Source organism: Labeo rohita, chromosome 3 (assembly GCF_022985175.1).
Source record: "Labeo rohita strain BAU-BD-2019 chromosome 3, IGBB_LRoh.1.0, whole genome shotgun sequence".
Taxonomy (NCBI): Eukaryota; Metazoa; Chordata; class Actinopteri; order Cypriniformes; family Cyprinidae; genus Labeo; species Labeo rohita.
In genome coordinates this window covers 4,342,573-4,363,478 of record NC_066871.1, presented here as the reverse complement: position 1 = coordinate 4,363,478, position 20,906 = coordinate 4,342,573, and the positions used below count along the sequence as shown (strand labels likewise).

The following is a 20,906-nucleotide window of genomic DNA, read 5'->3' as shown; positions in this document are numbered from 1 at the left end:
AGTTGGGAGGATATTATTGCTTCAGTGATATGAATGATATTAATTCCTCTGTAGCCCCCTAAATGTAATGTAACACTGAAATCATGTTTTAATATTAGTTACTGATATAGAGAATGTTATCAGTAATCTTACATATCTTTAGGTCGGTCAGATTTCTCTGCTTCAGTCCGCACAGTCAATACCGAATTTAAGTTCAGCTTGATGTGTCAAACTTTTAACTACTTCCAAAATTGAGAGAAAATGCTTGACACATTATCACTTAACTGGATAGTTCACACATGTGATCCCTAACCTGTATTTTAATGTGTTGAACACAGAAGACGGTCAGCAGAATGTTCAGGGTTCGTTCACACAGAATGATGTTTTATTAACAAGGTTTGGGAGGAGCGCGTCAGATAGAAGCCTAATCATCACAAGAGGAGCTCACTCAAGTCAATACAGCTGACTTACCTCTATCTATTTTATGGTTTATTAACATCCCTCCACCACCCCATCTCCTCACTCTTGAGTTCTCACTGTTTATTTTGTATTTTTCATTACACAATTCATTATCAGCATAACAATTTAACTGAAAAGTTTAACTGAAAATTAATATGTCAGAATGGCTTAGTATTTGATTTGTTTTTTGCTTTCATTTCTGCATTACTCAAACTTCATGAACTCACACATAAACCTCATGATCATGTTTACCAGCATTTGACATTTCTTATATATTAATTCAATAATAACTAATGTTGCTCACCTTGGTGAGGGACACCTGGTTTATCAAAAGAAGTTATTTATATTAAACCGAATGACTAAACCGCAATGTGGACCTTCAGCAGATCTGCAGGCACATAATTAATAAACAAGTCTGATAAGCAGAGAAACACAGAGTGCAGGAAATGAGGTCACAGTGACATCAGATCAACCGAGGATGCTACGGAAAAAGGCCATGCTTTCCATTAAAAAAAAAAAAAACCCTTCACAAGATCTTTATTTGACAATTTTTTCATGCTTGTTCAGTGAACTTGTTCAATGAATATGTGTTTTCGAAATTTGTTGTAAATAATAAAAAGTTCAAAGTGAGAGGATGTTTCTTCTGTTGCTGAGTTTGTATTAAACAGAACTTTCTGGGAAATTTTAATGTGCCATTTCTACTAATAACAAACAATCAACACCTTAAAATATCTGCCAGTCAGTCTGAAGCATTCAACAGGTAAATGGGATAAATCTTTTTAATGAATCCTGTGTGTGAGCAGTTCAATTGATATGATTGTAATAATAGAAATAATTTCACTAATAAAAACCAAATGAATGTGATTTGTATCACATATACATTTTCACTCACCATGACTCTCGCACACACTGATCTTACTGTATGTGTTATGATTTATTACACACATTTATTCTACCATCTGAAACTCTGTAAAATCTCACTGTAATTGATTCATCATGTAGCTCAAAGAACTTTGGTTGACTCTCTCTGGGATCTATTCTAATTCATCAACAGTTTCACTGATGATCCAGTCTGAACCCAAAACCCAGGATAGAGCGGCTGAGTAAATGTGGTCTGTACTGTGTGGATGAGGCTCACTGTGTCAGAGACGCTGTAGAAGGACAGAGTTCCTGCACTGTGATCCACATACACTCCTATACTATGGCTGATGGATTCTACAGGGAGATCAGTCCGTTTGTTATTGTGCCGGAATGAGTTTTTGGAGGGAGAGCAACACAAACTCCAGGACTGATTATTATGTCCAAAAAAACACTCATTACCTGATCCCTTCCTGCTGATGCTCTTATATGACACTGATATATACACAATCCCACTCCACTCAACCTCCCAGTAACAGCATCCACTAACACTCTCTCTACACAACACCTGATAAGCATACAAATCAAATCTGTCTGGATGATCAGGATACAGATGATCTGTGCCAGTGTTAGTAATCTCTCTGTTCTTCTCAGACAGCTGGAGGTGTTTATTCACTGTGTTTGGATCCAGAGTGAACTGATGGGAATCTGATGGAGAGAAAAAACATCAGAATCAGTAATTATGAATCTGTTTGATTAATGTAGCTGAACTCTTTAGTGAGTAATGAGTTTCAGCAGTGCATCAGTACAGATGACCAGATGTGCTGTGCAAATCACTGTTTACATGACCAATTATAAGATTAATCTATCATGATTTTCTTTCACCTTCTATAGGAAATACTGTACATGAACACACTGAGCTTTTCTGCCTGTTTTCTTAGTCACTTACATTGTAGAAATTCATTCCTGGTCTTGGGAACAATGTTGATACATGTGACTGTGGAAAACAACAAACATGAACAGTGTAACTGTCATCTCAAGCAAACAAGACATTTCGTTGTTCATTGTTTAAGATAATACGTTGTTGTGTATGATATTAAATGACGATGGACTCGTTTCTGAGAGCAGATAAATCTCCTAAATCTCTTTACCTCTGTTACAAATCGTCTTGATCTCCTCTTTGCAGAAATCCTCCAGTTTGACTCTGAGCTGATCGACAGATTCTTTTATTTTATCAAAAGAGAAGCGAGAACTGAAGGGAACGTTGGAAACGTCTGTAGATCCAGGAGCTGCTGAAAGAGACCGAAAACTCTACAGAAAACAGAAATCAAAACTCATTACCTCCACACTTAATATTAATATAGCAAATCACACTATAAAAAATAGTAAATTCAGTGCACAGGGCCCAGAACTCCTAGAGACACCACTGGCTGACAATCAATCTGAATTTTGGTGATGATTACTGGACTAAAATAAATAATAAAAAAAATATATATAAAAAAAAATAAAAAATAAAAGAAATATGTTTTTTTCACCATGACATGAAAAAAAAGAAACCAGAAGGTAATCCATTTGTAAGTTCCATCTTTTTAAAAAGATGATGATTATATGACTATCTGGGTAATCATTAACACTTTACTAAATCTGACTTCCAGTTAACTGCTCATTCTGCTCTCATGAAATGTTTCTCTCTGAGTCTCCTGCATGATCTTGCTCAAATTCACTATGCTGTTCTTCTAGATTTCTGTTACCTGCAGGAAATGGATGTGATCATGTGTGTGTGAAAGCTGCTCCAGCTCAGTGTTTCTCCTCCTCATATCATAAATCTCCTGCTTTAGTTTCTTAATGAGTTCTTCAGCTTGATTCACTACAGTCTTTTCCTGATCTCTGATCATCTGTGTGATCTCAGAGCGGCTTCTCTCAATGGAACAGATGAGCTCAGTAAAGATCCTCTCACTGTCCTCCACTGCTGTCTGTGCAGAGCGCTGTAGACACACAACACAATATGTCAGTGAGACTGAAAGAGCTCCAGCACTGGAGAAGAGTCCAAACTGAGACGTCTCAAACTTCTCTTCTTCTCCAGACTCACCTTATGAGACGCCACAGAATCTCTCAGCTGCTGAAGGTCTTTCTGTCTCTGCTGGATTCTCTGCTCGAACTTCATCTGCATCTCTTTTAACTGTTTCTGGAGGACAAACCAATAACAGTAGAAGTCACATAAAACTACACACATAACCATGAAGTTACATGGATCCAGAATTGATGGAATAGATACAGATCTACCATGGTAGGATTGTAATTCAAACCACAGATCTATATTTACTAGGGATGCACGATATTATCGGACTGATATCGGAATCGGCCGATAATGACTTCAAATGTAAATATCGGCATCGGCCCGATATGAAAAATATGCCGATATGTTTTGCCGATAAGATGAATATGTTAACTCACATGTGCTAAGGGTGTGCTAGGGATTAGATCACGTCAGCAGTGTGGCTCATTCTTGAAGCAAAGTTTTGACTGAATGAGGAGTAGATTCACTGTTTTGTATCGCTGCATTTAAACTGAGAATACACATACAGAATGATGCATAGCAATAGCACGTGCAGTGGCAGCAGGGCTATAGGAGAAAGCGCGCCGTTGTTCCATTTGGGATAATTTACTGTTGCCTGTTTCATATCCAGTCACTAGATCGCTAAATGCACATTTTAAATGGTTTTATGGTGCTCTTTGTTGTATTTTGAAACCCAATGGCTGTGTTTGCACATGACATGATCTGCATTTAAAATAAAAAGTAATTACGGCGCGCGGTCAGTGAATTCTCTTTCTTCGGCGGCGCAACGGCAAAACACACTGTTGCTCATATGAAACATTTTTCGTGAAAATGACACAAGTGAGGTACAAAGCATTCTTTATAAGTTAAATAATTGGTTAGCAGGCAAATGTTAGTAGCGACCATACTTTTGGATTCATGCAGTTCGAGCCAATACATTTAAAGCCATAAGCGGCTGTGTGTCCTGTTTTCCCGGTTGGTCACGAATTGCCACAAACTTAATAATATTTATAGTTTCTTTTCATAAATCATCACCGTCTCACCCTTTAATTTCGCAGGTTTGTTTTCTTGTCATTTACTTTTAATCCATGTTGTCGGATCATTTATGCGGGTAAACTGCGTGTGGGAAATAAAAGATTTCGTGGCAATAAATTAAGAATTCGTTAATACGACTTTTTAATTCGTTCCCTTATTTTACAAATTAATAAATTAATAAAACGTAGGAACGAATTAACAAGTTGTAGGAAATAATTATGTTCGTGTCCCGCAGCCCTGTCAGAGCGCAGTGCACCGTATAAAATAATTAGAAATTATAATTAAACATGACTTAGTGACTACATTTCTATTACTTTCTTTCCATGTTGAATGCCTTTGTATTGCAGGGCTCTAGAATGATCAAAACTGTCACTTTTTTTTTTTTTTTTTTTAAAATGTGCAAGTTAAAATTTGACGTGGTCGCACTGCTCCATACAGCGCGGGTTACAGAGTTACAAAGCCGTGGCATATTCAGGATTTCACTGATCACGCAAAGAGTAGTTTTCGTTGTGAGCGCTTCGGGTGTAGAGCCTGGTTTGTATTTGTAGTGTCAGCACGAGCCAGGTGGTGACGGCAAAAAGGACGCGACTATTCTGGAAACGATGGCGGACGGAGGATTTGGTTTTCGAGTAGGGTAAAAGACCGCTTGTTAAACCAGAGAAGGTAAACATGTTGGTATTCTTGTGCAAAAAAAGTGTACTGTTTTGCCAGTTGGTCACGAATTGCCACATAACTTAATATTTTTATTTTCCCAAATCCTCACCGTCTCACCCTTTAATTTCTTAGGTTTATTTTCTTGTCATTCACTTTTAATCCATGTTTTCGTATCTCTTACTGTGATAAATTGCGGGTGGGAAATAAAATATTTCGTGGGAATAAATTAACAATTCATTAATACTACATATTAATTCGTTCCCTCATTTTACAAATTAATAAATTAATAAATCATAGGAACGAATTAAGAAATTGTAGCAATGAATTATGTCCTGTTCATGTCCCGCAAAGCACCCTCACAGTCACCCAGTTTAGTTCTACTTTTCTGTTTTCGTTTTGAAATGTTGTATTCAGATTGCGAATTCGAAAGTGAAAGCATCCGAAGTTCGGCTTATAACATAGCAAAAGTGAACTTAATTTACAAAATTCAGATCATAAATAATGCTAGTCTACTGATGAAAAAGAAGGGATTGAATGTAAACCACTCATTACTATTTATTTAATCCTAACGAATAAGTTATCGTTAAAAACTAACTTTCCAAATAAAATGATATATATCGGTATCAGTATCGGTATCGGCCAAAATGAGATGACAAAATATCGGCATATCGGATATCGGCAAAAATCCAATATCGTGCATCTCTAATATTTACCTGAATTTAGAAAATTATGTCGAAGTGTCTGTATGATATCAGTATACAGTAAAATTTTAATGATTATCAATCTTACTCACAGTGATGTCATTCCAAACCTTCTTGACTTTCTGTCTATTGTTGAATAATATTTTTAAGCATACAGTGCACAAATGTTGGCACATCAATCAGCCTCATTAATCTTGCATGTCACAGTCACATGACTAAACATTATGATGTCAAGCAGTGAAGGTTGATGTTTTCTGACACTGCTTTTTACAGGATTGTTTTCATTCCAAGCAGTTAAATATCTTCAGACAACTTGGATTAAACCACTAGAGTTGTTTAAATTATTTTAATGCTACTTATATTGAAGCTTGAAACATTTGTACCTACTTTTAGTGTAGCCTATAGACAACAATTAAATTCTTTATATATTTTCTTTATGCTCCACAGAAGAAAGAAAGTGAAACTGGTTTGGAATGACATGACGGTTAGTACATGAAGACAAAATTTAATTTTTGGCTTAACAATCCCTGTAATTTCTTACCTGTTTCTCTGTCCTCTGAGATGCAGTTGATACAATTTTGTGGTTTTTATGTTCATACTCCTTACACAGCACACAAATGCATTGTTGTTCAGTGACACAGTACATTTCCAGCTGTTTATCATGTTTACGGCAGATCATGTCCTGCAGTCGTCTAGTGGCATCAATCAATTTGTGTGGTTTACGAGAGTGAAACTCCTCATGACGGTCAAAGTGAGTTTGACAGTAAGATTCCTGACACACTAGACAGGACTTGACAGCTTTGTATTTTCTTCCAGTACAGACGTCACACTGAACATCTCCAGCTCCAGCATAACAGTCAGGAGAAAGTTTAGTCTTCCTCAGTTTCTCCACCACTTCAGCCAGCATGGTGTTTTTACCTAAAGCAGGTCTTGGGCTGAAGGTCTGTCTGCACTGAGGGCAGCTGTAGACTCTCTTCTCATCCTCCTGATCCCAGCAGTCTGTAATACAGCTCTTACAGTAACTGTGTCCACAGTGGATGGTCACTGGATCCTTCAGGAGATCCAAACACACTGGACACATGAACTCATTTTGAGAAATTCTAGCTTCTGCCATTTTACTGCATAAATATAAAAAGACACAAACACACAGCAGCGCAACTTAACAATACGTCAGTTTCTCTTGAAACAGTTTCCTGCTTCCGTGTTTGAGTGACGCGTGTAATTTTGTCAGTAAATTAGTAAACCGAAAGCGAGTCTGTAGCGAATGGTACTTGTAAATAACTTGTAAGTTTGTTTCGCATCTAGTTGTGATATACCGCGTGTATATAAATTAGAGATGGTACTGTTTTTTTTTTTTTTTTTTTGAGCATATACGAACCACTTTGCACATACCCCAGCCGGCATTTTAACGTTGATGCACCGTTGAAACAACGTCGGGTACCATGGTTGAATCAACGTTGAATTGTTTCGATTTTCAACGTTGATATTGGGCCGTCATTTCACCTTGAAATTACAACGTCGTTTCACCGTCTTACTTTCAACGTGGGTGAATTAAGTTCGTTCTGTAGACGTTGGATTAACGTTGAATTAGGTGTTGATTTTGCAAATTGAATCAATGTTGAAAACGCGACGTTGTTTCACCGTCTTACCTTTCAGCATCGGTGAATACACAACTGTGCGTTCAATTAGAACCAGTTTGCATTTAGATCAACACTGGACACACATAAAAGTTAAAAAATCAAATGATTAGCTTGCAGTGTTTGTGCTCGGATGTATTTTTAAAAACCTGTATAAGAACCCAAATATAATACAAATATTATTGTAGCCAAGTTTGTGATGAATACGGAGTAATCAGACTATAGACATTAATACACTATCAGTCAAAAGTTCTCCAACAGTAAAATTTTTTATTGTTTTTTAAAGACGTCTCTTCTGCTCACCAATCCTGCATTTATTTGATCCAAAGTACAGCAAAAACAGAATTTTTAAAAACATTTTTACTATTTAAAATGTTTTCTATTTGAATATATTTTAAAATGTAATTTAATCCTGTGATGTCAAAGATTTTTTTTCATCATTACTCATGATCCAGTCACATGATCCTTCAGAAATCATTCTAATATTCTGATTTGCTGCTCAAAAACATTTGTTGAAAACAGCTTAGTAGAATTCTTTTTCTTTGATGAATTAAAAGTAGAACAGCATTTATCTGATCTGATCTATCTGAAATCTTCAGTAACATTATAAATGTCTTTATCATCACATCTCATATTTTGATCAATTTAAAGCATCCTTGCTAAATACATTTTTTATTTTATTTTTATCATTCATTTCTTAAAATAGACTCCAAGCTTTTGAATAGTATGGTGTATAATGTTACTTTTTATTTCAAGTAAATGTTGATCTTTGGATCTTTCTGTTCATCAAGGAATCCTGAAAAAAAAAGTATTAAATTGTTTAAATATTATTAATAATAATAATAATAATAATAATAAATGTTTCTTGAACAGCTGATCTGCATATTACAATGATTTCTGAAGGATCATGTGACACTGAAGACTGGAGTAATGATGCTGAAAATTTAGCTTTGATCACAGAAATAAATTACAGTTTAAAATATATTCAAATAGAAAGCAGTTATTTTAAATAGTACAAATATTTCACAATATTACTGCTTTTGCTGTATTTTGGCTCAAATAAATGTAGGCTTGGTGAGCAGAAAAAAAATACTTACAAAACATTAAAAAAAACAAAACAAAAAAACAATGTTTTTAAGATACTGAAAAAAACACAAATGTCAGGTTATGTCAAAACTTCTCAAAATCCCCTTAGTTAAAGACTCTTTTATGTTGTGCAATAACATATATTTTGCACTGCACTTGCAAAAGAAACCATTTTTGACTGAAACCACTTTCATCTTTCATTTTGGTGGATAACTATAGTTCTGTGAAAACAGGTTTACAAATGTGTCTCATTACAAGAGATTTGTGCAGTGGAAATAGAACAGTTTCAGAATGGAACCTGCAACGGAAACCATGTTGGTGGTGAAGGGGTATAACAGCAGTCGCCTTAACATTCTTTATGCAGGAAAAACCCTGCCTTAAATGAAATGCACTTAATATTTAAAGTAGAAATGTTTCTTCAAATTCTGATAAAACGTTAGAACCAACAGCCTTGTGCATATAGCATGGTAGTGCTTCAGGTGATCCTTGAAAGTGACCCAGCTCGCTCTAGGTCCTTTCTGTTGCCATCTCTCTTCCACTTGTGCGCTCTCTGTACTGACCTGTAGAAACAAAAACACCAAAAATAAATACTTATAAAACATCGACTTTGATACTGTGAAATATCTTCAACTGAAAACACTGAATACAAAACAAATGTAGTGGACAGCACATTCCAGGGCCCAGTTTATGGCAAGGGGGCTCCTCCCTGACCACCATAGTGGACAGAGGTTTGCTACATTTTGATTGGATCTTGGTGAGCTAACATAAGCAAACTGTTCAACGCCATCAGATAAAGATGCCAGGACAACAGCCAGACAGCTCTTAGAGCACAAGAAGACGACCTTTGGTACAAAGCCCAGGAAGGACAGAACTTCCTATTGGTCAAAATGCAGTTTGTACCCTTCACCCACCTTGAGAATGATTCCTAAGGGTTTGGCCTGTGACCGACCATAAAATTCCTTAGGACCTCCAGGGTTAAACAGAGGGAGATCACAAAGATTCATCCAAATCCAATCATAACTAGGTTTTCAAACCTTAAAACTGATGCACACTACAACACACATATTTTATACTTATTCAGAGGAATAAGTATTCCTTGTGAACAGCAACGTGTAGTGCAACATCTTACACAAACTCAGCTGTTAATGGACAAATGAATGCATGCATGACAGTTCAATCTTTTCCCATCATGTTTGGACTTAATGTGTTCGTAACATTGCCAAATGCATTCTGGTTATGGTTTGGAAAGTGATAAATGCACCAGTAAAACTTTAGTGACACTTTTCTAGCTTTGTGTTTGGACTATGCAAATAAATTCCACAGGAGGAAAGAAGGGTGGGCAACCACATGTCCCCCCACTTAGCATTCAGCGTTATATCAATGTTGTTTCAATGCTGAAATAACAACTGACCTTATTTCAACCATATTTCAGCATTGAATTTCGGTCATAAATTGACTGGGCTTCAACCATTTAGCATTCAACATAATATCAACATTGTTTTAACGCTGAAACAACAACTGACCTTATTTCAACCAAATTTCAACATTGAAGGTCGGTCATGTGCCGGCTGGGACTGTAAGAAAGTTACTGACTTTTTTTTTTGGTCTTACGAAGCATTCTGATTCGTTGAGATTATTGTTAATCATGAATCTTTATTGGGTTCCTTCTAGTTGAAATAAGATACAATACTGTTTTTATTTTTATCATTGTTTATTGATGTTTACACTATCTCCATGTTATGTTTGAAACTTTGAATGAGTGACATGCTGTAATAACGAACGTCCGACACACAGTGAGTTTCTCATGTGCATTTGAAGACAGGAATGTTTCAACACACCTGGCTGTATCTGCAAGGAAAGCCGACGAACTACAGCTACCATAAGAATGGCTTCTTCATGTTTGAAACATCAATCCCTAGCATTTCTTTCCAATCTATTTTTTCAAATACAACAATAATTTACTGCCAAATCGATCAACTCTGACCAACATTTGATTGTAGTTTGGGGCAAAAAATCTGGAAAAATCATAAAGCCTAGTGTATATTACAGCCATTAGACTACATCTTTGCCACTTTTTCAGTTGATAAGAAATGTGAATATCTAAATTTAGTGATTAGGTAAAGAGTCAAACCTTGGTAGTTGCTATTTTAAGTTGGGAGGATATTATTGCTTCAGTGACATGAATGATATTAATTCCTCTGTAGCCCCCTAACTGTAATGTAACACTGAAATCATGATTTAATATTAGTTACTGATATAGAGAATGTTATCAGTAATCTTACATATCTTTAGGTCGGTCAGATTTCTCTGCTTCAGGCCGCACAGTCAATACCGAATTTAAGTTCAGCTTGATGTGTCAAACTTTTAACTACTTCCAAAATTGAGAGAAAATGTGTGACACATTATCACTTCCAGAACAACATTTTACAAATAATTTACTCACCCCCTTGTCATCCAAGATGTTCATGTCTTTCTGTCTTCAGTCGTAAAGAAATTATGTTTTTTAAGAAAACATTTCAGGATTTTTCTTCATATAATGAACTTTAATTGTGCCCTCGATTTTGAACTTCCAAAATGTAGTTTAAATGCAGCTTCAAAAGGCTCTAAACAATCCCAGCTGAGGAATCTAGTGAAATGATCGGTCATTTTTTTCGAAAAATAAAAATTGGTATACTTTTTAAACACAAAAGCTCGTGTAGCACAGGCTCTGGGATGCGCGTTCTTGAATGATTTGTTAATTTTGAACGGATCTTTAATGTGACTCGGGAAGAACGAGTCGTCTCGAGGAGTGATTAATTCAGTCGCGTATGAGCAACATCCTATTCTGTACTGAAATTAGTTTACCTGTTTCGAGTCTTCAGGTTTTTCAAGTCATTCGTTCATCTTATGGGGCTGTCACGTGATAAACAAACAAAAACTTGTCAGATAAGAGGTGAGGTGAGCTAATCATAGACTAAAGACCCATGTAAACAATGAATTCATCTTTTCTGTTTCTTATAGCATTGCATTTTTGTCTTGTTTGTAGTGTGATCAACGTTTGTGTAAGCAGTAGATGTGTTAGGGAAGTAACACGTAACATTTTAATTATATTTTTTTTACATTTAATTATATTTTAAAATGAACAAAATGACTCGAAAAAAGATTCATTCATTTTGCTGAACGAGACTCAAAGGTCCGAGTCGGTAAAATGATCCGAACTTCTCATCACTACTACGAATCACGTCTAAGTTCATCGTCTGTGTACTCCGGCTCAAAAAGGTACAGAATGGCAAAAAACTCCATCTTATTTTCTCCTACAACTTCAGAATCGTCCGACATTATTGTAGCTTTTTGTTTGTTTTGTATTTTTCATAACACAATTTATTATCAGCATAACAATTTAATTGAAAAGTTTAACTGAAAATTAATGTCAGAATGGCTTAGTATTTTATTTGTTTTTGGCTTTAATTTCTGCATCACTCAAGCTTCATTAACTCACACATAAACCTCATGATCATGTTTACCAGCATTTGACATTTCTTATATATTAATTCTTAATTTCCATCTAATAATAAATAATGTTGCTCAGCTTAGTGAGGGACACCTAGTGGTTTATCAAAAGAAGTTATTTATATTAAACCCAACGACTAAAATGCAAGGTGGACCTTTAGCAGATCTGCAGGAAAATAAATCTGATAAGCAGGGAAGCACAGAGTGCAGGAAATGAGGTCATAGTGACATCAGATCAACAGAGGATGCCAGGGAAAAGGCCATGCTTTCCATTTAAAAAAAAAAAATCCCTTTACAGAATCTTTATTCAAAAAGCTTTAAACAAGGTTTTTCATGCTTGTTCAATAAACGTGTTCAATGAATATGTGTTTTAAAAAAAAGTTCAAAGTAAGAGGATGTTCTTTTGTTGCTGAGTTTATATTAAACAGAATTTTTTGGGAAATTTTGGTTGACTCTCTCTGGGATCTATTCTAATTCATCAACAGTTTCACTGATGATCCAGTCTGAACCCAATCCCAGGATAGAGCAGCTGAGTGAATGTGGTCTGTACTGTGTGGATGAGGCTCATTGTGTCAGAGACGCTGTAGAAGGACAGAGTTCCTGCACTGTGATCCACATACACTCCTATTTTAGAGCTGATGGATGCTACAGGGAGATCAGTCTCTTTGTTATTGTGAAGGAATTTGTAACTGGAGGGAAAACAGAACAAACTCCAGGACTGATCATTATGTCCAAAAAAAACACTCATTACCTGATCCCTTCCTGCTGATGCTCTTATATGACACTGATATATAGACACCACCAGCTCCACTCCACTCAACCTCCCAGTAACAGCATCCACTAACACTCTCTCTACACAACACCTGATAAGCGAACAAATCAAATCTGTCTGGATGATCAGGATACAGATGATCTGTGCCAGTGTTAGTAATCTCTCTGTTCTTCTCAGACAGCTGGAGGTGTTTATTCACTGTGTTTGGATCCAGAGTGAACTGATGGGAATCTGATGGAGAGAAAAAACATCAGAATCAGTAATCAATATTCAGTGATGATTACTGAATATTATAGTGGAAATAAAAGATAAAAGAAATACGTTTTTTTTTTTTTTTCTACCATGACATGAAAAAAAAAGAGGTGCTGTTTATTATTATATTTTTAAGAAGTGTGCTTATTGTGGAAGTAACACAATTTACATTAATAAACTTAAGTGAAGTGAATGTATTGTTTTCTGACACTGCTTTTTACAGGATTGTTTTCATCCCAAGCAGTTAAATATCTTCAGACGACTTGAATTAAACCACTAGAGTTGTTTCAATTATTTTAATGCTACTTTTATTGGAGCTTGAAACATTTGTGCCTACTTTTAGTTTAGCCTATAGACAAAGATTAAATTATTTAAATATTTTCTTTATGCTCCACAGAAGAAAGAAAGTGAAACTGGTTTGTAATAAGATGAAAGACATGTACATGAAGACAAAATTTAATTTTTGGCTTAACAATCCCTGTATTTTCATACCTGTTTCTCTGTCCTCTGAGATGCAGTTGATACAATTTTGTGGTTTTTATGTTCATACTCCTTACACAGCACACAAATGCATTGTTGTTCAGTGATACAGTGCATTTTCAGCTGTTTATCATGTTTACGGCAGATGTCCTGCAGTCTTCCAGTGGCATCAATCACTTTTGTGTGGTTTACGAGAGTGAAACTCCTCATGACGGTCAAAGTGAGTTTGACAGTAAGATTCCTGACACACCAGACAGGACTTGACAGCTTTGTATTTTCTTCCAGTACAGACGTCACACTGAACATCTCCAGCTCCAGCGTAACAGTCAAGAGTAAGTTTAGTCTTCCTCAGTTTCTCCACCACTTTAGACAGCACAGTGTTTTTAGCTAAAGCAGGTCTTGGGCTGAAGGTCTGTCTGCACTGAGGGCAGCTGTAGACTCTCTTCTCATCCTCCTGATCCCAGCAGTCTGTAATACAGCTCTTACAGTAACTGTGTCCACAGTGGATGGTCACTGGATCCTTCAGGAGATCCAAACACACTGGACACATAAACTCATTCTGAGAAAATCTAGCTTCTGCCATTTTACTGAATACAGAGAGACACAAACTCACAAGCCGAACTCATCAATACATGTACATATACAAGTTTCTCTTTCCCAGGAGTTGAAATAGTTTATTGCTTCCGTGTTTAAGTTTGTGTATAAATCACGTGTGTCAGTAAATCAGTTAACAGAAAGCGAGTCTGTATAGTGATAGTGTTAATCATTATATATAGTGTTAATAATTAATCTTTAATGGGTTCGTTCTAGTTGTGACTTACCGTGTACAGAAATAAGAGATAGCTTGTTTTTATTGATTATGTTTACACTACTAATTTATGTTTGCAACTTGAATGTGTGACATGCTGTAATACCACACCAACGAAATACCACAAGAAAGCCCTGGTATTTCTTTCAAATACAACAATTTACTGTGAAATCAATCAACTCTGACCAAAATTTGACTGTACATTGGGGCAAATCTGGACAAGCCATGTAGTGTTTCCAAACATTAGACTACATTTTTGCCACTTTTTCAGATAATAAGAGATGTAAATGTAACCGTTAGGTAAAGAGTCAAATATTGATATTTTCTTTTTAAAGTTGGGAGGATTGACATCAGTATGCCTTTAAAGTCTGCAGTGATCACCAAATATTCACTTTATTATGTATTGATCATTGCTCTGTAAGACATGATGATTCATTACAATACACAGTACAGTATAACATGTTTATTTAACCACAAGCAATAGCATCACATCCCTTTGTCAGGACAGACCCAGTTTCAGAGAGACAGACCAGCTCCGCTCCATCCTGCCCAGGACAGCAAATGTGCATCTAAAGGTCAGTGACGGGTGGTGTGTTTGCAGGCTCAGAGCCTGTTAGAGTTCAGACTGTGAGTTCAACACCCAGACCATCTCTTGTGGGCCAAGTGGTCATTTTAAAGGCATTATTTGTGGTCTTCACATCACTTTTATCTTTCTCTCCTTGTTGTTAAAACACACAAACAAAACGATGACTGACAGGTCAGCGGCAGATATTCACTCCAGCACCACAGTGCCTCCTGCTGCTTCAAGTGCAATTTTTGTTTTAATTGGCTGATATCTAAAAAGCAGGTTAGCTGATAATCACTATTACATTCCTTTTTGTGTTTTTTTATACACATATATATTTATGCGTTACATATCATGCTCTTTGAAACTCACAGAAACTTGAAATAGAAATTATACATTCATAAACTGCATTATGAAAATACAATTGGGTCCAAAATTCTGAGACATAAAAATCTAGTGTAATGTTTTAATTTTTGTATTTTTCATTACACAATATATTATCAGCATAACAATGTAGTTGAAAAGTTTAACTTAAAAGTAATATGTCACTCAAGCTTTATGAATTCACACATAAACCATATGATCATGTTCACCAGCATTTAACATTTCTTGTGTTAATTCTTAAATGCCATAAAATAATAATGTCGCTCAGCTCTGTGAGAAGAAGAAACAACAAAAGAAGTTATTTATATTAAACTGAATGAATACAAACCACAAGGTGGTTGCTCGTCAGATCTGCAGGCAGATGATTAATAAACAGGTCTGATCAGGGAAACACAGAGAACTTTTCATGTTAAAATGAAATATTTGCTTGCGTTAAGAAATTTTTGGAAACAAAAGCAGTTGAAAGTAAAAGGACCTTTCTTTTGTTGCTGAGTTTAAATTAAACGTAACTTTGGAAAGATTTTAATTTGTTTGTCATTTCTACTAATAAAAATAATCAACACCTTTAAATGTCTGTCACTCAATCTTAAGCATTCAACAGATATGTGGGATAAATCTTTTTAATGAACCCTGTGATCATTTCAGTTTGAAATGTACTTTTGATAGTAATAGCAGGAATCATTTATGCGTCACTAGAGTAAAAAGTAAAAAACTATGACACAAATATATGTTGAGAAAAGCACAGCTACACATCTTCACTCACCATGACTTTCACACACACTGATTTTCATCATGCAGCTCAAAGTCTCATGAGTTGAATCTCTCTAGTATCTATTCTGATTCATCAACACAGTTTCACTGATGATCTAGTAGCAACCCAAAACCCAGGATAGAGCGGCTGAGTAAATGTGGTTTGTACTGTGTGGATGAGGCTCATTGTGTCAGAGACGCTGTAGAAGGACAGAGTTCCTGCACTGTGATCCACATACACTCCTATTTTAGAGCTGGACACTACAGAGAGATCAGTCCGTTTGTTATTGTGAAGGAACTTGTAACTGGAGGGAAAACAGAACAAACTCCAGGACTGATCATTATGTCCAAAAAAACACTCATTACCTGATCCCTTCCTGCTGATGCTCTTATATGACACTGATATATAGACACCACCAGCTCCACTCCACTCAACCTCCCAGTAACAGCATCCACAAACACTCTCTCTACACAACACCTGATAAGCGAACAAATTAAATCTGTCTGGATGATCAGGATACAGATGATCTGTGCCAGTGTTAGTAATCTCTCTGTTCTTCTCAGACAGCTGGAGGTGTTTATTCACTGTGTTTGGATCCAGAGTGAACTGATGGGAATCTGATGGAGAGAAAAAACATCAGAATCAGTAATTATGAATCTGTTTGATTAATGTAGCTGAACTCTTTATCTGTTCAGTGTTTCAGCAGTGCATCAGTACAGATGACCAAACGTGCTGTGCAAATCACTGTTTACATGACCAATTATAAGATTAATCTATCATGATTTTCTTTCACCTTCTATAGGAAATACTGTACATGAACACACTGAGTTTTTATGCCTGTTTTCTTAGTCACTTACATTGTAGAAATTCATTCCTGGTCTTGGGAACAATGTTGATAAATGTGACTGTGGAAAACAACAAACATGAACAGTGTAACTGTCATCTCAAGCAAACAAGACATTTCGTTGTTCATTGTTTAAGATAATACGTTGTTGTGTATGATATTAAATGACGATGGACTCGTTTCTGAGAGCAGATAAATCTCCCAAATCTCTTTACCTCTGTTACAAATCGTCTTGATCTCCTCTTTGCAGAAATCCTCCAGTTTGACTCTGAGCTGATCGACAGATTCTTTTATTTTATCAAAAGAGAAGCGAGAACTGAAGGGAACGTTGGAAACGTCTGTAGATCCAGGAGCTGCTGAAAGAGACCGAAAACTCTACAGAAAACAGAAATCAAAACTCATTACCTTCACACTTAATATTAATATTGTAAATCACACTATAATAAATAGTAAATTTAATGCACAGGGCCCAGAACTCCTAGAGACACCACTGGCTGACAATCAATCTGAATTTTGGTGATGATTACTGAATATTCTAGTGGAAATAAAAGATAAAAAATAAATATATATATACATATATATATATATATATATATATATATTTCCCACCATGACATGAAAAAAAGAAACCAGAAGGTAATCCATTTGTAAGTTCCATCTTTTTAAAAAGATGATGATTAGATGATTATCTGACTAATCATTATAATATTAACACTTTACTAAATCTGACTTCCAGTTAACTGCTCATTCTGCTCTCATGAAATGTTTCTCTCTGAGTCTCCTGCATGATCTTGCTCAAATTCACTATGCTGTTCTTCTAGATTTCTGTTACCTGCAGGAAATGGATGTGATCATGTGTGTGTGAAAGCTGCTCCAGCTCAGTGTTTCTCCTTCTCAGATCATCAATCTCCTGCTTCAGTTTCTCCATGAGTTCTTCAGCTTGATTCACTACAGTCTTTTCCTGATCTCTGATCATCTGTGTGATCTCAGAGCGGCTTCTCTCAATGGAGCAGATGAGCTCAGTAAAGATCCTCTCACTGTCCTCCACTGCTGTCTGTGCAGAGCGCTGTAGACACACAACACAATATGTCAGTGAGACTGAAAGAGCTCCAGCACTGGAGAAGAGTCCAAACTGAGACGTCTCAAACTTCTCTTCTTCTCCAGACTCACCTTATGAGACGCCACAGAATCTCTCAGCTGCTGAAGGTCTTTCTGTCTCTGCTGGATTCTCTGCTCGAACTTCATCTGTGTCTCCTTCAACTCTTTCTGGAGGACAAACCAATAACAGTAGAAGTCACATAAAACTACACACATAACCATGAAGTTACATGAATCCAGAATTGATGGAATAGATACAGATCTAGCATGGTAGGATTGTAAATTCAAACCACAGATCTATATTTACCTGAATTTAGAAAATTATTATGTCGAAGTGTCTGTATTATATCAGTATACAGTAAAATTTTAATGATTTTGAGTCTTACTCACAGTGATGTCATTCCAAACCTTTTTGACTTCCTGTCTGTTGTTGACTAACATTTTTAAGCATACAATGCACAAATGTTGGCACATCAATCAGGCTCATTAGTCTTGCATGTCACAGTCACATGACTAAACATTATGATGTCAAGCAGTGAAGGTTGATGTTTTTGTAATATCACCATATTTGACTTGGGCATATGAGTTACTAAATGATTTGATTTGCAATTCAAATTTGGCTCTCCATTTTGAAAAATAGGTGCTGTTTATTATATTTTTAAAAAGTGCGCTTATCATGGAGGTAACACAATTTACATTAACAAACTTAAGTGAAGTGAATGTATTGTTTTCTGACACTGCTTTTCGCAGGATTGTTTTCATTCCAAGCAGTTAAATATCTTCAGACAACTTGGATTAAACTGGAGTTGTTTTAATCATTTTAATGCTACTTTTATTGGAGCTTTAAACATATGTAGCTACTTTTAGTGTAGCCTATAGACAAAGATTCTTTAAATATTTTCTTTTACGCTCCACAGAAGAAAGAATGTGCAACTGGTTTGGAATGACATGAATTTTCATTTTTGGCTTAACAATCCCTGTAATTTCATACCTGTTTCTCTGTCCTCTGAGATGCAGTTGATACAGTTTTGTGGTTTTTATGTTCATACTCCTTACACAGCACACAAATGCATTGTTGGTCAGTGATACAGTACATTTCCAGCTGTTTATCATGTTTACGACAGATCATGTCCTGCAGTCGTCTAGTGGCATCAATCACTTTGTGTGGCTTATGAGAGAAGAACTCCTCATGACGGTCAAAGTGAGATTTACAGTAAGATTCCTGACACACCAGACAGGACTTCACAGCTTTGTATTTTCTTCCAGTACAGACGTCACACTGAACATCTCCAGCTCCAGCATAACAGTCAGACGTAAGTGTAGTCTTCAGTTTCTCCACCACTTTAGCCAGCACAGTGTTTTTAGCTAAAGCAGGTCTTGGGCTGAAGGTCTGTCTGCACTGAGGGCAGCTGTAGACTCTCTTCTCATCCTCCTGATCCCAGCAGTCTGTAATACAGCTCTTACAGTAACTGTGTCCACAGTGGATGGTCACTGGATCCTTCAGGAGATCCAAACACACTGGGCACATAAACTCATTCTGAGAAAATCTAGCTTCTGCCATTTTACTGCATAAATATAAAAAGACACAAACACACAGCAGCGCAACTTAACAATACGTCAGTTTCTCTTGAAACAGTTTCCTGCTTCCGTGTTTGAGTGACGCGTGTAATTTTGTTAGTAAATTAGTAAACCGAAAGCGAGTCTGTAGCGAATGGTACTTGTAAATAACTCAACTTTTGTTTCACATTTAGTTTTAGTGATATACCGCGTGTATATAAATTAAGAGATGGTACTGTTATTTTATTTATTTATTTATTTTAATTTTTTTGACCATTTGAACATACCGTAAGAAAGTTACTGAGGGCAGAGCAACGAATGTCAATATGAAACCAACTTTACCCTTATATTTATACGACTCCCCAATTGTTTGGGACCTAAATGCGTGACATTCTGTAAACAACGAACGTCCGACAAACTATGATGTACGAGTTTTTTAGGCGCACTTGAAGGTAGACATGTTGTGACTAACTAAATTTAGCAAGTCTGACTTTGGTGGGCTGGGAGGATATTAATGCCTGGGTGACATGAATGACACGAATGCTCCTTAAAGTGAAAGTTTTGTTTACTGGCTGATATGTAAAAAGCTGGTTGGGCTGATAATCAATATTATACTACACCTTTTTTTCTTTTTTATGCATATATATATATATATATATATATATATATATATATATATATATATATATATATATATACACACACACACACACACAGTGAAAGTATTCAGACCCCCTTAAATTTTTCACTCTTTATTATATTGCAGCCATTTGCTAAAATCATTTAAGTTCATTTTTTTCCTCAATGTACACACAGCAGCCCATATTGACAGAAAAACACAGAATTGTTGACATACAGAAAAACAGAAATATCACATGGTCCTAAGTATTCAGACCCTTTGCTCAGTATTTAGTAGAAGCACTCTTTTGATCTAATACAGCCATGAGTCTTTTTGGGAAAGATGCAACAAGTTTTTCACACCTGGATTTGGGGATCCTCTGCCATTCCTCCTTGCAGATCCTCTCCAGTTCTGTCAGGTTGGATGGTAAATGTTGGTGGACAGCCATTTTTAGGTCTCTCCAGAGATGCTCAATTGGGTTTAAGTCAGGGCTCTGGCTGGGCCATTCAAGAACAGTCACGGAGTTGTTGTGAAGCCACTCCTTCGTTATTTTAGCTGTGTGCTTAGGGTCATTGTCTTGTTGGAAGGTAAACCTTCGGCCCAGTCTGAGGTCCTGAGCACTCTGGAGAAGGTTTTCGTCCAGGATATCCCTGTACTTGGCTGCATTCATCTTTCCCTCGACTGCAACCAGTCGTCCTGTCCCTGCAGCTGAAAAACACCCCCACAGCATGATGCTGCCACCACCATGCTTCACTGCTGGGACTGTATTGGACAGGTGATGAGCAGTGCCTGGTTTTCTCCACACATACCGCTTAGAATTAA

The 20,906-nt window shown here is 36.4% G+C and overlaps 2 protein-coding genes and 1 pseudogene across 2 annotated transcripts; all 3 read right to left on the bottom strand.

Annotated features, from left to right (window-relative positions):
* Positions 1-342: 342 nt before the first annotated feature.
* LOC127159316 (tripartite motif-containing protein 16-like) lies at positions 343-6,930 on the bottom strand. Its single transcript, XM_051102190.1, has 6 exons — positions 6,284-6,930; positions 3,386-3,481; positions 3,048-3,281; positions 2,448-2,607; positions 2,246-2,293; positions 343-2,004 (listed from the first exon to the last, which is right to left on the bottom strand). Exons 1-6 carry the CDS (start codon positions 6,854-6,856, stop codon positions 1,478-1,480), a joined length of 1,638 nt encoding a protein of 545 aa, XP_050958147.1. The 5' UTR covers positions 6,857-6,930; the 3' UTR covers positions 343-1,477.
* Positions 6,931-12,780: 5,850 nt separating this feature from the next.
* Positions 12,781-14,091, bottom strand: LOC127159505 (E3 ubiquitin/ISG15 ligase TRIM25-like; annotated as a pseudogene).
* A 589-nt stretch (positions 14,092-14,680) lies between these two features.
* LOC127159331 (tripartite motif-containing protein 16-like) lies at positions 14,681-19,539 on the bottom strand. The gene is made up of 6 exons (XM_051102193.1): positions 18,900-19,539; positions 17,981-18,076; positions 17,643-17,876; positions 17,026-17,185; positions 16,824-16,871; positions 14,681-16,583 (listed from the first exon to the last, which is right to left on the bottom strand). The coding sequence occupies exons 1-6, from the start codon at positions 19,467-19,469 to the stop codon at positions 16,060-16,062; spliced, it is 1,632 nt and encodes a 543-aa protein (XP_050958150.1). The 5' UTR covers positions 19,470-19,539; the 3' UTR covers positions 14,681-16,059.
* Between the last annotated feature and the right edge of the window lie 1,367 nt (positions 19,540-20,906).

Bases quoted from the DNA above. Each gene is read 5' to 3' on its own strand.
- LOC127159316 (XM_051102190.1), bottom strand. From the start codon at position 6,856: ATGGCAGAAGCTAGAATTTCTCAAAATGAGTTCATGTGTCCAGTGTGT. The intron at 3,482-6,283 runs GTAAGAAATTAC...TTTGTCCTCCAG, and splicing joins CTCAGAGGACAGAGAAACAG to AAACAGTTAAAAGAGATGCA. The intron at 2,608-3,047 runs GTAACAGAAATC...TGTTTTCTGTAG, and splicing joins ATCACATCCATTTCCTGCAG to AGTTTTCGGTCTCTTTCAGC.
- LOC127159331 (XM_051102193.1), bottom strand. From the start codon at position 19,469: ATGGCAGAAGCTAGATTTTCTCAGAATGAGTTTATGTGCCCAGTGTGT. The intron at 18,077-18,899 runs GTATGAAATTAC...TTTGTCCTCCAG, and splicing joins CTCAGAGGACAGAGAAACAG to AAAGAGTTGAAGGAGACACA. The intron at 17,186-17,642 runs GTAACAGAAATC...TGTTTTCTGTAG, and splicing joins ATCACATCCATTTCCTGCAG to AGTTTTCGGTCTCTTTCAGC.